The 15573-nt window shown below is 43.0% G+C and overlaps 1 protein-coding gene across 19 annotated transcripts in view; it reads right to left on the bottom strand.

The window, feature by feature from the left end:
* NRXN1 (neurexin 1) overlaps positions 1 to 15573 on the bottom strand; it is a 1136941-nt gene that overhangs the window by 416803 nt on the left and 704565 nt on the right. For 2 of the 19 annotated variants that reach the window (XM_045885025.3, XM_045885026.3), the window contains exon 1: positions 7134 to 8133. The exons of the other annotated variants lie outside the window; for them this stretch is intronic. In XM_045885025.3, the coding sequence (XP_045740981.1) occupies positions 7134 to 7377 (244 nt within the window). In that variant the 5' untranslated portion in view covers positions 7378 to 8133. Of the gene's footprint in view, positions 1 to 7133; positions 8134 to 15573 lie in introns of those variants that run through there. 19 annotated transcript variants of the gene reach the window in all.

The following is a 15573-nucleotide window of genomic DNA, read 5'->3' as shown; positions in this document are numbered from 1 at the left end:
ATTTCACATATATAGTCACTTACAATTCTTAATAACTTTATTAGTTAGCTACCTTTTCTCAGCCAATTTTATTCTTAATGAAGAAACTTTTTTTTTTTTTGAGAAGTGAATTGGAAAATGACAACATTGGGACAAAATTCAGGTCTCCTAAATTTAAATGCAGTATTTAAAAAAAAAGAAACCTTGCCTCTTATCCTCTTGGAGTGGAAAAGCAAAAGTACTGCGGATACTTATTAATTAAGTGACCCTGGCAGAATCATCGCCTCTCTAAATCTGTTTCCCTGTCAGCAAAATTGTGATCATAAGCCCTGCCAGGGTTATGATGATGATTAAATGAGACACTTTAAATGAGGGCTCTGTGGATATATATATTTAAAATATAGCTGTTTTTACTAAGTTTCTGTCTAAAGCTTGAGGGAATTCATTGTTATATGGTCAACATTGAAAAAATTCTTGCATTTTGTGAGAGAAAGGAATATTTAAAAGGCTACTAACAATTTCTGTATAGGGAGATATTCTACACCCCACAGAGACCCAAAAGAACTGGGAAAAAGGACCAAGTAAAGAAAGAGGGTGCTTTTCTAAGAGATATTCCTTAAGACCTCGGCTGAGTGGCAAGTCTTAGGCAAGCACCCTGAGCCTGGCCCCCCCACCATGGTTCCTGTGCACCTAAGTAAGCCACCTCTAAGTAATGAGGAGGACAACTGGAGGGCTGAGGGGACCTAAATACAATTTTTGCAAAAATATCTCCAGTTACAGTATGTTTAGAATCAATAAGCCTCCGGGAAAAGGCAACAGGAGTATGAGGATTTTAAGAGATTCTTTTTATCAAAGGAAACTTGGAACTGAAAGTTGGAAATGATTTTAGTCCAATTGAAAAATTATGTATATGAATGACTAAACAATATAAAAAGCCATGCTCAACATTATCATTAAGGTCATAGCCCATCAGAAAACTGATTGTGTCTTTCATTTAGAAGAGACACAGGATATAGTGTAAAATGAGGCAGGGACAGCTGTCTCTGAGGATGAACAACATAACTGGCTGAATCAGAACTAGAATCCAAGTCTCCCGATTTCAAGTCTGTTTTTTCCACTTCATGTGTCTTCTCTCTGATACCTCTTCTAATTTTTTTTAAATTTTATTTTATCCTGGTAAGAACACTTAACACAACATCTGCCGGCTTAACAAATTTTTAAGTGTGCAACACAGTATTGTTACTCTAAGCACAAGGCCGTACGGCAGATACGTAGAACTTATTCATCTTGTACAACTGAAACTTCATGCCTGCTGATTAGCGACTCCCCACTTCCTCTTGTTCCCAGCTCCTGGCAACCACCATTCCCTTCCCTCATTCTAGGAGTTTGACTGTTTTAGATGCCACATATAAGGGGAGCATTTATCTTTCTGTGACTGGCTTATTTCACTCAGCATAACGTCCTCAAGGTTCACCCATGATACACTGAAGAAATATGGTCTTTTTTTTTAAGGTTGAATAATATTCCATTATCTCCATGTACTGCATTTTCTTTATCCACTCAATCAAAACCACAATGAGATATCACCTTATACCTTTTAGGATGACTATTATCAAAAAGACAACAAATTTAACGAGGATGTAGGGAAACCAGAACCCATTGTATACTGTTGGTAGGAATGCAAAGTGGTGCAGCCATTGTGAAAAACAGAATGGAATTTCTTTAAAAGAAGAACACACGTACACACACACATGCACAAAACAAAACAACAACCAAAAAACTACCATATGATCCAGCAATCCCACTTCTTTAGATCCAAAAGATCTAAAATCAGGATTCTGAAGAGATATTCGCATTCCCATGTTCATTGGAGCACTCCTAAAAATAGCCAGGATGTGTAAACTAACTAAATGTCTAATTTTTTTAAACAAACATTTATTCGGGGCCTATTATAGTCTGCGTATTCATCAAATCCATGGTCTCATTTATTCTTCACTGAGTTATAACTCATATTTTAATTTTATGGATTGAGAAAACAATCTTAGTGAGGACAAGTAGTTTAGTAAATTTATACAAGGTTAGTAAGTGGCAGTGGCTAAATTTTCAAATAGATATGTGTCTGTGAATTATCTTCACCAGACCAAGCTGCCTCAATAGTTTTTATAGTAGTTTGAATTTAAGTCAAGAAGCCCCTGTATTAAATAGATTTGCAAAACCAAACTTATCTCTATTTGAAAAATAAAAGACTTCCTGTTTTGTTAGAAATATATGCAACTTAGTGAAAAGCAATTGTGCAAGAAGCTCTTTCTGGAACATTAATATTAAAGGACAATATAAAAAAAATAAAGGACAATATAATGTAATGTAGATAAAATCCACTATGTTGATGTTTTTATCAGATCATTTCATGTTGAGTCCCAGATGACTGCCACACATACACAAACTTGTTTTTTGCATTTATGCTCAGAGGCTACTTGTTTTTACAGAACAAGGTTTGTTTCTTTGCTTAATGATTAACTCTCTCTAACAATAGCTTGGATTTTTAAAAACTAAATTGCAGACTTTCTGATGGTCCTGCCATGGGTACCTTGCTCCTCCTCTCTTACCTCTATTCCATTATCCCAATTATTATCTAGCCTTCCACAATACCTGATGCACGAACACAAAAACACGCACGTACTATATATTTTCTGAAGGAATGGATGGACAATCTAAAAAATAAATATATTAAGGTTGGGGCAACCAAAAATTACCCGAGAATCTTGGATTAGCTGGAACATGACTGATTGAAAGCTTCTTCTAGAAATATTAGCTGACCATCTTATCTAAAATAGCATTGCAGTGATGCATATTTTTGTCCAAAAAGGCAATGTAAGAAAGAGGTGTGGGGCAGAAATGTCTATTTCAGCTGAATATTCATAGCCAAAAATATTTTGGGTCACACGTATGAATTAATTACTAGAAAAGCTAAATTTTTCTTCAACACTAAGTATATTGCAATAGGTTGCAACTCTCTTGGTTGATAGACAAAGGAGCAAAGGGATCACTGTATCATACAGCAACTTACATCTCAGAAAAACAAAAGAAAAACAAAACCCTCCTCAGCAGAATCAATGAAGTGAGCAGTGGGACATCAGTGAGGTGACCATCAGCCTCTCGTACAGTATTCATTCTTGTTGACACATGTTGGGAGCAAAATGCTAGGCTTTGGTCCTTGCAATGATTTCTTCTCCAAGAGATCAACCATTAAAGCCCATGGTGGACCCTTTCAGCTGCTCTGGGCTTTGGGCCATGAAGCCTTGATTCTAACTCCTCTTTGACTCTGATCAGAGACTTGGCTTCATTTTTCGGTACTCTTACGGTATGCCTCAGTACCCTTACAAGGAAAATGTTATTCTAACTCCCTCCAAGACCGACAGCTCCTCTTAGAAGTTAGTGTATGTACAGAAGTGCCTCAGAAAGAAAAATGTTATAAATTCAAGATATAATTATTATTCTTATATAACAGCATTGGGCTACTTCAATTACAAACCACACTTTTAAAATCTGTTAACATTCCCTTCTGGGAAAGCCCTTTTGCCCTTTAATATTATAAGTTAATCATGACAGTTAATTTCCGGAGCTCATATTTGTGGGAGGAGAACGGCTAGCCCTGGTGTGCTCAGGTGTGTGATGTCTCTCTCCTTCCTTTATCTCCTGCAATTACTGAGAGGTTCTAAGCTAATTTCTGAAAGTATGCAGAGGTTCCCAGGAAAGCCAGGAGAAGAGATGGGAACCTGAGCACTGCGCTGACATCATCCTATGCTTGGCACATATAGCACATCACTAAAGAAATACTAACTGAACACACTGGTCTATTCTGAACTCTCGCTGGCTTTAAGTAGCATTCTTAATTATAAGCAAGCTTGCTTTTTATCATTAACAGTCATACAATTCTCTGGGTTTCTAAATGAAAATATAATTTTTTATGGAGGTATTCTCATCACTTATATTTTTAAGTACATGCAAAATAAAATGGATTCTGCGGTGATCTCAAAACCTGCTTCTCATATGCATTTTTAAAAAAATCCTCATCATAATCTCTGCAACTGGGTCAGCTTGCAAAAAGATGCTCAGGGTAGCCATGAGCGCTTTCAGCACCCTGCAATCCTTGTAAGTGACACCTCATAATAGTGCAAATGAAGCATGGCAAGATGAGAAAATGAAGAAGAATGAAGAACCTGGATAGTCAACCCAGCAGCTTTCAAAACATAGAGGGTACACTCAATTTTATTCCCTAAAATAACACATGATTTTTCTTTTACACATTCAAGCATATACATGCTTTCCCTATTATGAGAAAAAACGCTTATGACTCCAAGAAATTCTAATACAAAAAGCCAGGCTGGCCGATTTGTTCATCAACATATGTATGTTTTCAGTAGTCTCAGATTTTGAACTAAACCTCATTTACACCTGCCTTGATTTTCAGCTACGAATTTATCATATTGTCATTCACCTTTGCTCTTCCCCCTCACCCTCGTCTATTAGGCTCAAAGATTATTTCCTTGTGGGTCCTTAGACTAATTAGCTGAATATTCAGGCAGTGTATTGACCCAAGAAATTCAACAACACCTCTTTCTTACTAGGTTTCTTTTAAGCCACCACCCTGCCTGCCCTGCTCTCAGCCCCTCTGCATTCCCACCTTACATCTCTCCATCTTATTTCATCCCTAATGTTCCTTGATTGTTCTCTAGCCAGAGTTAATTCCCTCTTTTCAAGGAAGGAAAGGGATGAAGTATGAAAGATTCACGGCAGCTTTTATTTGGCGGAGGCTGGCTACTAACAGGTAAGTTTGTTACTCTGATTAAAAAAAAAAAAAAGGGAATCAGAAATCTTCCTCCAGAAGTATGTGTAAGGAGGGTGGGGAGAGTTTCAAAAACAAATATGATCATACAATACAACCTTCAAAAAGGAAAGAGAAAGTTCTCTGACCCAAAAGAATAATACCAACCACTGCTCACGTACAGTTTTCTCCACTATCTTCTATCCTTTCCTTTTTTCAATGATAGGTGCGCCTAGTTTTTCATTCACATACAGAGACAATCACTGTATTCTGGAGGGGAAGAAATGTTTGTAAAGACCAGCAGACGGCGCCTGACTGGGGCAGGAGCTGCGGTGGGAAGGGCAAAGGAGTGCCGGCTCTGCGGCAGGGCCCCTCGGTGTTCACCTCTCTCCATTCCCCCAGGGCGCTCCCCATTCAGTTGCCTCAGCCCTTGGGAGAGGCAGAGCCACAGAAAAGGAGAAGTTAATATGCATATGAGATGATTAGCCAAGCACTTCCCACTGGCACAATTAGGCGCCCCACCCCCTCGCATACCCCCATCTGGCTCACCTCACCCACCCACTCTATGTCTGCCCCTTCTGCACCCTGACTTGCCTCCCTCCCACGGGGTTCACACAATTTTGCACAAAGGCAGGGCAGTGGGTGGGAACAGCACCCAGGTAAAAGGAGCAGCAAGGTCCTGGAATACTGTGAGCAAGTGGTGAGAGCAGCAGAAACTCCTTACGGTTTCAGGGGGATCTAGCCTTTCTGTTATTCTCAGCTAAGAAGCCCAGGTGCGGGGCATCACTCCTCTCCATCCTAGCCACTCTGAACTAGAGAAAATTCTTGAGAGGAACCTGAGGGAAGGAAGGGAAGGGGTTCCTAGGACCCACAGCGAGGTGTGTCTCTAAGCCACTCCTAAAGAGGTGTCAAGAGAATCTGTTCTCTCTTCAGTTGGGTTAAGCCAGCTCCTCATCTCTAACCAGAATTGTCCCCAGGTAGGAAGCCTGTCCCTGGGGAAGAGGACTGCCTTGGTATAAGCAGCAGCTGCTCTGGGGAGAAGATTTACCTAAGGAGAGGGGCAAAGGATGGAAAGCTGAACCGAGTCTGAAAGAGAAAGGGGCCCTGCAGGGAAAAGGTGGGGGGAGGGATTTAAGTCTCCACAACTTTCACCCTGCCTTTTCAAGTTGCAGACTTGACACTGGGAGAGAAGAAACACAGGTAGTAGTGGGAAAGACTCACAAAAACAGTTTGATGTTTTATTTATTGGCAGTTCAGGGAATCTGAAACAGGCACTTATCTGAAAACGAGAGGAACCTGGCCTTAACATTGTTGGCCGCTCTGGAGAAGAAACCTACCAGCCAAGGCTCTTCTCCACACTCTGCCCTTTACAAAGGAACCTGGGGTCAGGAGAATAGTTTCCCTCTACTCTAACTTCTCCTCCAGGCAGACCTCCTGGCTTAGACCGGCCAGCACTGACCCACCTGCCCTCTCTGGAAAGCACTCAACTCTTGAGTAAAAAGGAAGCAGGACCTCCCTCATCCCAACAGCCTTCAGACAGGATCCGGGGAGATGGGTTTGGGTAGCTGCTCTGTTTAAAAAATAACTCTGCTCTGTTTAAAAAATAACTCAGTCCAATCACCAAGAAAGAGAAGTGTTATTTGTGTAGGAGGGTGGAGTAAAGGCAATGATGTTCAAAGGTCCCCCCGGAGCCTGGCAGGGGGCTGGCCAGCCCTGGAGACGGTGCCTCGGGAACTCTCCCACCTTCGCCAATTAAGGGAAGAGGTGGGGGCAAAAGCAATTGGCAGCGTGCTGAGTGAGTCCTGGGACCAACCGCTTCACAGTCACTGCGGTCTGGGCACACTTTGAAGGAATGTACAGGCTGGAACCTCTCCCTCCCCCAGGCCTGGGAAAATGGGCAGGAGGTGGGGCAGAACACACAGCACAGACAAAAGGTTCTGCAGAGCCCTCCTCTCTGTGGCGCCCAGGTCCCTCGGCTGAGCGCGGCGCCCCATCCGGCCACACCGAGTGACCTTCTGGCTAGTAACGCCCCCTTCCCGCGGGGCCCAGGCGCCCGGCCAGGGATGGTCCTTTAATAGGTGCCCACATCTTTTCTCCCGGCACCCCGACAAGAAACGCCCCTCCCACCCCTCACCACAAACACCCGCGACGCCTTCCCCCAGCCCCTTTCTATTGTCTTCAAAGAGATAAGTGGCTCCCACCAAACACACCCAAATGCACCTCCCTTTCTCGCGCTCCCATTTCTCTGAGCCTTAGGGGCCGGGAAGCGAGCGCAGGGTTGAAAGGGAGACAGGGAGTAACCCGCGAGAACTTGGCACCTCAGACCCACCGTGTCCGCCTCGCAAGGATGCCGGTGACCTGTAGATTGCAATAGGCACTGAATGATGCTTGCTGCTGCCATGGAAATGGTGGATGTGGTGCGCTCCCAAACTGGACGCCCCCCATGCCACTCCTAGGAGGCCGCTGAGGGTGAGCGGGACTATCCAGAGCAGGGCCAGGCGCCCCCCTGCGCCGCCGCCGCCGCCCCCGGGCGAGCCCAGCTCGGCGCCGCACCGGAGCATCCTCTGGTACATGGCGGGGCGCCCGCCGAGGGGCAGCCGCCGCGGGAGGCAAAGTTTGGGGCGCGGGGAGGGGAGAGGGAGCCGGGGAGCGGGCGGCTCCGGGTGGGCTGAGGGGCCGACCGCCTCACCGCGCCAGGGCACCCATCCTCTCCCTCCTTCGGACAGTCTTCTCGGGGTCCTGGAGTCCGCCGTGCCTTGCACCCCAAAGAATCCGAAACATAGCCGAGGCAAATGCAGCTGATGGGGGGCTTGTCCGGGAAGGCAGCCCCGGGGAACAGCGAGCGCGGAGCGAGCGGCTGCTCCCAGATTTCCAGGGCTCCAGGTTCTCGAGAGATACTCCCAAAGAGTTTCGGGCGAGAGTGCGTGCCGGGGGGGTGGGGAGCGGGGAAATTGTTTAAAGCTCCTCCCGGAGGGTCCTCACTTCTACATGACAGCCATCCACCGCGAATCCACTAGGTAAATCCATTTAGCATTGTGTGTGGGGACTGGGGAGGCCACTTCGCCGGCCCAACCTCCTTTCAAGGGAGAAGCAGACCCCATGGAATCGAGGCACCCCTTCCCTCCATTCAGCCCCGGCCCGCTCGCCGGATCGCGCCAGCCTCCCCCGGGCAGCGCGCGGAGCAGCGGCGCGCATCGCCTGCTCCCGAGGCAATCTCCGCGTCCGCCGCCTCCTGACACTTACGCCCGGCGAGGGGTTCGGAGGGAAGAGTGCACCCTTATGAAGGAAGCGGGGATCGAACAGGGAAAAGAGAGCGGAGGAAAAGAAGAAGCAGACGAAGGAGGGGGTGGGAGGGAGAAGAAAAGAAAAAGAGAAAAGAGAAAAGAAAAGAAAAGAAAAAAACCACACACGCTGGCGAAGCGAGGGGCTCTATGCAAATCTGCAGTCTCCAAACAGCAAATCACTGGAGCTCGGATGCAATGCAGAGGACGAGCCTATGTAACGAGGGAGGCTGGTCTAGCTTCCCACAGAAATCGCCCTGCTTTGCCTCTCATGCATTCTCCACACATCAAAGGGACACGTGTACGGCGATGCGGAGAACACCTAAAAAGCAACTCTCCCTCCTCTGCCAGGTGATCCCTCCGTCTGAATTACAACGGCAAATGGCACCCTTCCCCTACCCCTATGGTTTAGATGTAACCAGTGTCTTGAGAGCTCTTAAAAGGGAAAGAATTCGGCTCTTTTTATTGGACCAAACTTGTTCTGCCAGGTGTTCAAACCCAATCGGCTAAATATGGTTTGACACCATCTACTCAAGTATCAGTTTTGGTGATCTGTTAATTACACATATTACTCATAACAAAGAGTCCTCGTTCCCACTACAATACCATATCTCATATAAGGCAGTGGAAGGGCAGGGAACCAAAATACATGAGGAGGAGAAAAAAAAAATGAGTGAATTTGGCAGCCAAGGAAGAGACAGAAAAAGAATGAAAGAGAGGAAGGAGACAGGTGGTAAAGAGGAAGAAAGCAGAGAGAAACAGTGTGAATGAAACTGCTTGTACTTCAAACATTTGGGGGATATTTAGGAACCCTCAAGATCCCTACAGAAGCCCAGCTGTGATGGTGTTTTGTAAGGGTGGAGTTCTGCCTTTCTCTCACCCTTTCTCATAAGGAAAATAGCAATAGGAAACAAAAATTCCTAAATCTAGTGCCTCCAAGGAAGAGGACATTTATATCCCATGGGTGACATGCAGCATCTTTAACTGAAAGCTGCATGTCCTGGATGAGAGACCAACAAAGCCAACACACACCTATGAGTAAAAATCTAGGACGGCAAGTGGAGTTGGCAAGGAGACCACAGTCACTGGAAGCTAGCAGATACAATTTAGGACTACGACGGAAATACTTCCCTGGTTTGCAAAAGATGATAAAAACTATGACATGTCTAGTGGCTGAACGTTTTTTGTCTTTATTCCTACCTAAAAACAGAGGAAAACAACTCTGATAAAGCACTACTTCTCACCGGTTCCTCACTGTCTATATAATCCCTTAGATCAACAAATACGAAGTCATGTATTGGGGGCAAAAAAAGGAATACTAGGAGGATTTGATTCAAATCAGCCACTCATGGAAGTGGTCATTTAGACTTGTATATTGCATCCTAGTTCATTCAGAGTCACCCTGGCTGTCCAGGGGCCAAGAAATCAAATCTGTAGCAATCCAGCATCTCTTGTTCCTGTCAAAATTATGTGATTCTACTAAAAAATAATAATTCTTCAGTACTTCACTGAATTGAAATGGCTTAGCATGCTAGAGAATGTTTTTATCTACTTAAATACACCATGTCTCCCAACTTCCCACAGCTGTTCAAAGAGCAACAGAACCCAAATTCAGCACCTTGCACTGTGTACTGTTCCCAACCCATATCCCCGGGCCATTTCCTCTTGATTTTGTTATTTTTTAGCATGTGTACTTTAATTCATTAGCCAAGGGTTGTGCATATTCATTTTTAATACATCAAGTAAGCTTCAAAAAGAAAAGAAGAGGAGAATCATCCCAACAGTATGGTTTTAAGCCTCTAGGTAATATTCTGATCATGACATCTCATAGTGTTAGTATGGACAGAGCACTGGATTAGGAGGTAGGAAACCTGGGCTGCATTCTTGGCCCTGCCATTTACTGGTTATGTCATATTAGTCACTTAGCCTCTCCCTGAGGTTCCGTGGCTTCCTTTATAAAATAGTCATGTTCCTATCTTTCCTAACAATCCCACAGGGCAGGAAGGCTATAATGCAATATTTAATGTGAGAGTACTTTAAAATATATCAAACGCCCCCCACAATTGAGGCATTATGTCTCTGCTCCCATATGGGTGTAAAATAGTCGAGCCTGCACAGTTCTTCAGTTCCTTTCCACTGACAGGAAATGTAGAGCATTGCATTGTTCTCCAATACCCTTGTATATGGTGTTGATCTGTCCCTGCCTCTCCAAATAGATGGTAGATTCCTGAAGGGGAGAGGAGTCAAGTCTTCATTTGTGCTCCCTTAAGTGCCAGGCATATGGGAAATGTAAGTTAGCCTCTTGGTGCCTACAGTCAATTCTCATTATTCATCGTGGTTATGGTCTATAAAGTCACTACTGGACAATGAATTAGAGAACACTGAACCACCGCTGCTAGGCATTGGGTTCCTATGAGCCTCTGGTCACAACACTTTCATCAACCGGTTAATATATAACCTTGTTTTATGTGTTTTGTTTTGTTTTGTTTTCCTATTTAAAGACACCTTATTTAATATATTTGGGATCTCATTAACACTGGACTCATCGTCAACCTCACTATAATTCAAGCCTGAATAAGGCTTAGGTGACATACCTGTTTTCTCTGAAAGGCATATCACAGCTTTCTTATGCTTAGGAATGTTAGACAGAACTTGGGCACTATGGTTAAGGGCCATTTTAAACAGCAAAATCACCAAAACCGAAACCAAAACCAACAAAACACAAAAATGTGAAAAACATGCCACTAAACAGAGCACAAAAAGAGCCCTTGTTTATAGTATAAGAGCTGAAACAAGAAGGCGGAGTGTTCCCTTGTCTGACCTCTTCTGGGAGCTGGGTGTTAGGGACGGAAATTTCTGGCCACTCTGTGCGTGTCTGTTGCTGACCACCCTAGTGCCACTATTATTGATTTGGGAGTTATAAATTTTAGTGAAGGCGTGAATTCATATCTGTGGATAATGAGGATTTACTGTATTTGTTACTCTCTTAAAAAAAATAGAGAAAGGTGGGGCAGGGATTTCGGAGAGTGACTTATATAGATTAAAGCCATAGGAGTAGAGTAAGTATAGAAGATTCTGGTGAACCTTCCCAAGAGCATTCAGTGAAGAAGAGGCTCTCCTGCCTGTCTTGTATTGTCTCGGGCCTAGGAGATAAAGGTAGCGTTAGGGAAAGGATAGGCCAGAAATCTCAGTTTTACTGGAGTCTCCAGAGCTAAAGAAGAAAGATCTACAGCTGCCTTGAAAGAAGACACCATAGCTGCAGTTTTCAGGCAGATGTCTAGCGCACCTCGGTGATACCTAGGGGCTTCGGGGGTGAACGCAGTGATGCTGATGCTGCCATATTCGGTACAAATAGTTGTAATTTGGTGGAATAAGGAGCAACTCTCTGTTGAAAAGGGAGAAAAGTCTCATGAACAAACTTTTGCCTAATCTGGATGAAGCAAAGAGAGCTTGTGCTTACTCTTTATGTCTCTTCAGCTGGTCAGTCCTTGTGGTTGGAACTGCATTATTGAAAACAAAGTGAGGCAGCATCCGACAAATTGTCAGTTGAGTTAGGAGCTGGTTGGAGGAGACAGGGTGTTCGGCTGCCTGTAATTTACTCTTAAATATTTCAGCATAAACAGTGTAATATAAATGTGTGTTAGTGTTCTGTGTCCCAAGAGAGTCAGCTGCCTTCATCAGGAATTTATGCTCTGATGTCTCAGCCAGAATTACAGAAGCCAGAGGTAGCTTCTAGAAGCCTTGGCTATCATCATCTCCAATCATGATGTGGCTTTGCTCACTAATTACAATGTATTTTGAAAAAAAGGTTATTATTTGTGAAATAAATGGCTTCTCAATTGGTGTATTGGAGGTTAGGAATGGGTTCTCTTTTGTGAAATTATTAACATCCAAGATCAGTGGGTTAGCCAAAATATTTTACAGACATCTACTTGACTAGAGTTTGTGAATCTAAGAGGTCTTTCACCCTTTACCATAAGGAATGGTGCCACAATAATAGTAATACTAAGAACTAACACATTTGTAACTGGCACAAGTCTGAGAGATGTAAACGTATTAGTTCATTTAATCCTCACAAAACCATAGGAAGTGGGTGCTATTTTTGATCCATATCAGATTCTAATTCTGACGGATGATGAGCTGGTCACTGCCATATTTGCAAAATCTTTTTTGTAAGACATTTTTTCATGTCTTTTTTTTTCATGTACCTAACAGAACCAAGAGCTGGAATTTCATCCACTTCCAGAACAGGCTATAAGATTTTGCGCCTACTTATTAATAAATGTCTGCTTCTGTAGCAGCAGGGTTTGCATTTTACATTCACTATGGCCCACACTTTTGGGAACTCTTGGAGGAGTGGTTAATGCTCCCCTGCCTCTAACCACTGTGGCTACTGAGATTTACCAAAAGAACCTAATAGCTGTACATGGAAAACCGTCCTAGGCCCACTCACAGCTGATAATCTGTAATGAACAAGAAGTCAGGTAGCCTAAGTTGGACAACAGTGTTAAGAAATGGGAGATGAGTCTGAAAGCTGAAGGGAGAAAAACAAAGGAAATGGAAGGAGAGAGAAGAGAGTGAGTGGAAGGGGGAGTGTGCAGAGAAATGGAAAAGGACAGGTCATTCCAAATTATTTTTTCCTATTTCAAAAATCAACCCTACTGTCTCAAGAAACAGGATGGTTGTCAGACACTTACAACTTTTTCGTGTTTTCCTTAAACTTAATTGGAAATTCTTACAGCTCAGTAGTAAGCTTTTTAAATAGAAAAGTAGACACTAAAAGCAGTAGAGGGGAAGTATATTAAAACCCACAGGCAGCACCAATTTTTTAAAAATTAAAAATGAGGAGAGTATCTTGCATTTCGCATTTCTACTAACGTCAGCACAATGAAAAGGCAAGAAGACCCCACATATCCGTCTACCTGCATTTCTGAGTTGGGACTGAGAGAGAATAAAGCAGTAAAGACTCAGGAGAGGGTGTCATCTGTGAAGCCGTGGAGACAAACCTCTGACCCTGTTTCCTTTCTGGGTTAGTGCAGTCCTGTGGGCATTCTGAGAAAGGATCTGAATAGGAGAGCAGTAGTAGTGAGAGTAAAACCAAACCAACTGACCAACCAACCAAACAACGAAAACAAGAAAAAAAATACTGGGCTCAAAGCATCCCTGGAGACCCACAGATGTAATAATGTCACTGAAAAGTCAGGTTTATTTATGAAGTGTTTCCTTATCTGGAAGTGCACTTTCATCTCCCACCACACATAATCCAGTCATAGATATAGATTGGTGAATTCCATCAGCGTAGCTATTACCTGGAACCTCCCCACTGACATATCAAATGAGAGGGAGTAGTGGGAACCCAACATGATACCCAATTCAGTCAAATTAAATTAAAGTCTGGATGTGCAGTTTGATTTGTAAAGCATGATTAGATTTATTCAAGCAAAGTTAGTTGTGTTTAGGGCTGAAGTGTTTTATGATCTCTCTTTTCTCTTGACCTATTTAATAAAAATTTCATGTATGACATCCTACCTAAAATTTATTGACTAGGCACCAAGGCGGGGTTATAGAAATTTCACTGCCACAGCATCTTTAAGTGTTGGGGGCATTCCTTGGGCATCAACCAATCATATGTCATCTCTCAATCATGGTCATTACAACTGTTTGTACATTTATTTCAGCCAACTTGTGTTGCTGACACACTCTTCCATAGGTTCATGCTATGTGATGTGAATATATTCATAACACAGTGGGAGAACATGGAGCTTGAGTGCCAGACTTGAGTTTGAGTTCATCGTTATTATTCATTTGACATTGGCTTTAATGGACCCTTGCCCCGGTCTCCTCACCTCTAAAATGATTATAACACTGTATGTAATGGAATTGGAATAGTTTCGAAAATATATTAAGCACTAAATAAAAGTTATTGTCATTTATTCATATGTACATGCTCTAGATTGGTGCTTATAAACATAATGATAATGATCTGTATTGCGATTTCTTTTAAAAGACTTATTTATTTATTTGAGAGAGACAGAGCACAGGGGGAGGGGCAGAGGGAGAGAGAATACTCAATCGGACTCTCGGCTGAGAACAGATCCTGATGCGGGGCTTGATCCCAGGACCCTGAGATCATGACCTGAGCCAAAATCAAGAGTCGGCCGCTTAAGTGACTGAGCCACCCAGGCGCCCCTGTAATGTGATTTTTAATGTAGCCCTATTTCAAAGTCTTCCCTATTCAGTCTATAGTCCAGTTTGGCTACCTCCCCAACAATCTCTTAGTTTAGTCTCTGTGTCTCTGTGGTGCTCAAACTTTAGTGTCCTGGAGAATCACTAAAAGGATTTGTTACATCATAGATTGCTTTGCTTTTTTGATTCTCTTGCTATGTAGAGGTACGGACAATTTGCATTTTTAACAAGTTCCCAGATAATGCTTATACTGCAGGCCCAGGGGAACCAGATTTTCAGAACCACCACTCCATCTAAATGTCAAAGTCTTTGCCATAGGTTTTATTAACCAACACTGGACAAGTTTTCTAATTAAGCTCCTCACCAATAGAGTCACTTTCTTAGCAGTATACGCCACACAGACAATAGTACTGCTCCCAGAACTCCTCTCTAAAGACTTCAAGATGTGTACCATGTAACCCTACATGTCCTCACCTCACACCTTTCCTTTACTCTGCTCAGAAAATAAATAAATAAATAATATTGAAAAATAATGAATTACTTAATTAATTTTAAAAAGTTCTCTTCCATCTTATCTTTTGCATTTGAGCCCATCTTTGGTTGGCCTGGCCAGAGGCTAGAGGCAGGAACTCAGACACTACATGAGGGTTCAGTTCTGACTCTATTAACTTATTAGCCAAGTGGCCTTATGCAGGTTACTTAAACTCAGCTTTCTTACTTGGTGTAAAGGGGCTTGATAATTGTAGGGTTGTTGTAAAGATTAAATGAATTGACAGATGTAAAGTACTTAGAATAGTGTCTGGTACCTAGTATATATATGTATTAGCATGTACTTATTTTTAAATTTTATTTACTTACCTACTTTATTGAATAGGTTATTCTTTCCTCTTCTTTTATGATATGGGGAAATAAATCAGAAATGATGAGAATGTCTGTTTCCATATAAAACCTGACACCGGCCATCCAAATAGTCCATCACCATAAAACAAACACACAACAAAAATACAAGTCCCTTTCAGGTCCTGTCTTATCAGGCCTCCTGTGTGTCTAGCATTGGCCAGAGGAAAGATCAGTGACTCAACCCGACAACCTGGGATCTGTCTGCCTGCACTCACCAGCATTCTGTCAAGTAGATCCATCACTACAGAAGAAAGAAGCATGGGATTGTTGAGAATGGAGCTAGACTTGGCAAGACAACTATAAGGCAAGTTAGGGCGATGTAAAAACTGACACATAATTTGCAAATTCCCTAGTAAATATAGATATCCAAATCCAGAACCAGACATCATACACAAATGACGA

Source organism: Mirounga angustirostris, unplaced genomic scaffold (genome assembly GCF_029215605.1).
Source record: "Mirounga angustirostris isolate CCGP_5_RB_7025 unplaced genomic scaffold, mMirAng1.0.hap1 SCAF_10, whole genome shotgun sequence".
Classification (NCBI taxonomy): domain Eukaryota; kingdom Metazoa; phylum Chordata; class Mammalia; order Carnivora; family Phocidae; genus Mirounga; species Mirounga angustirostris.
This window is presented reverse-complemented; position numbering and strand designations above follow the sequence as displayed.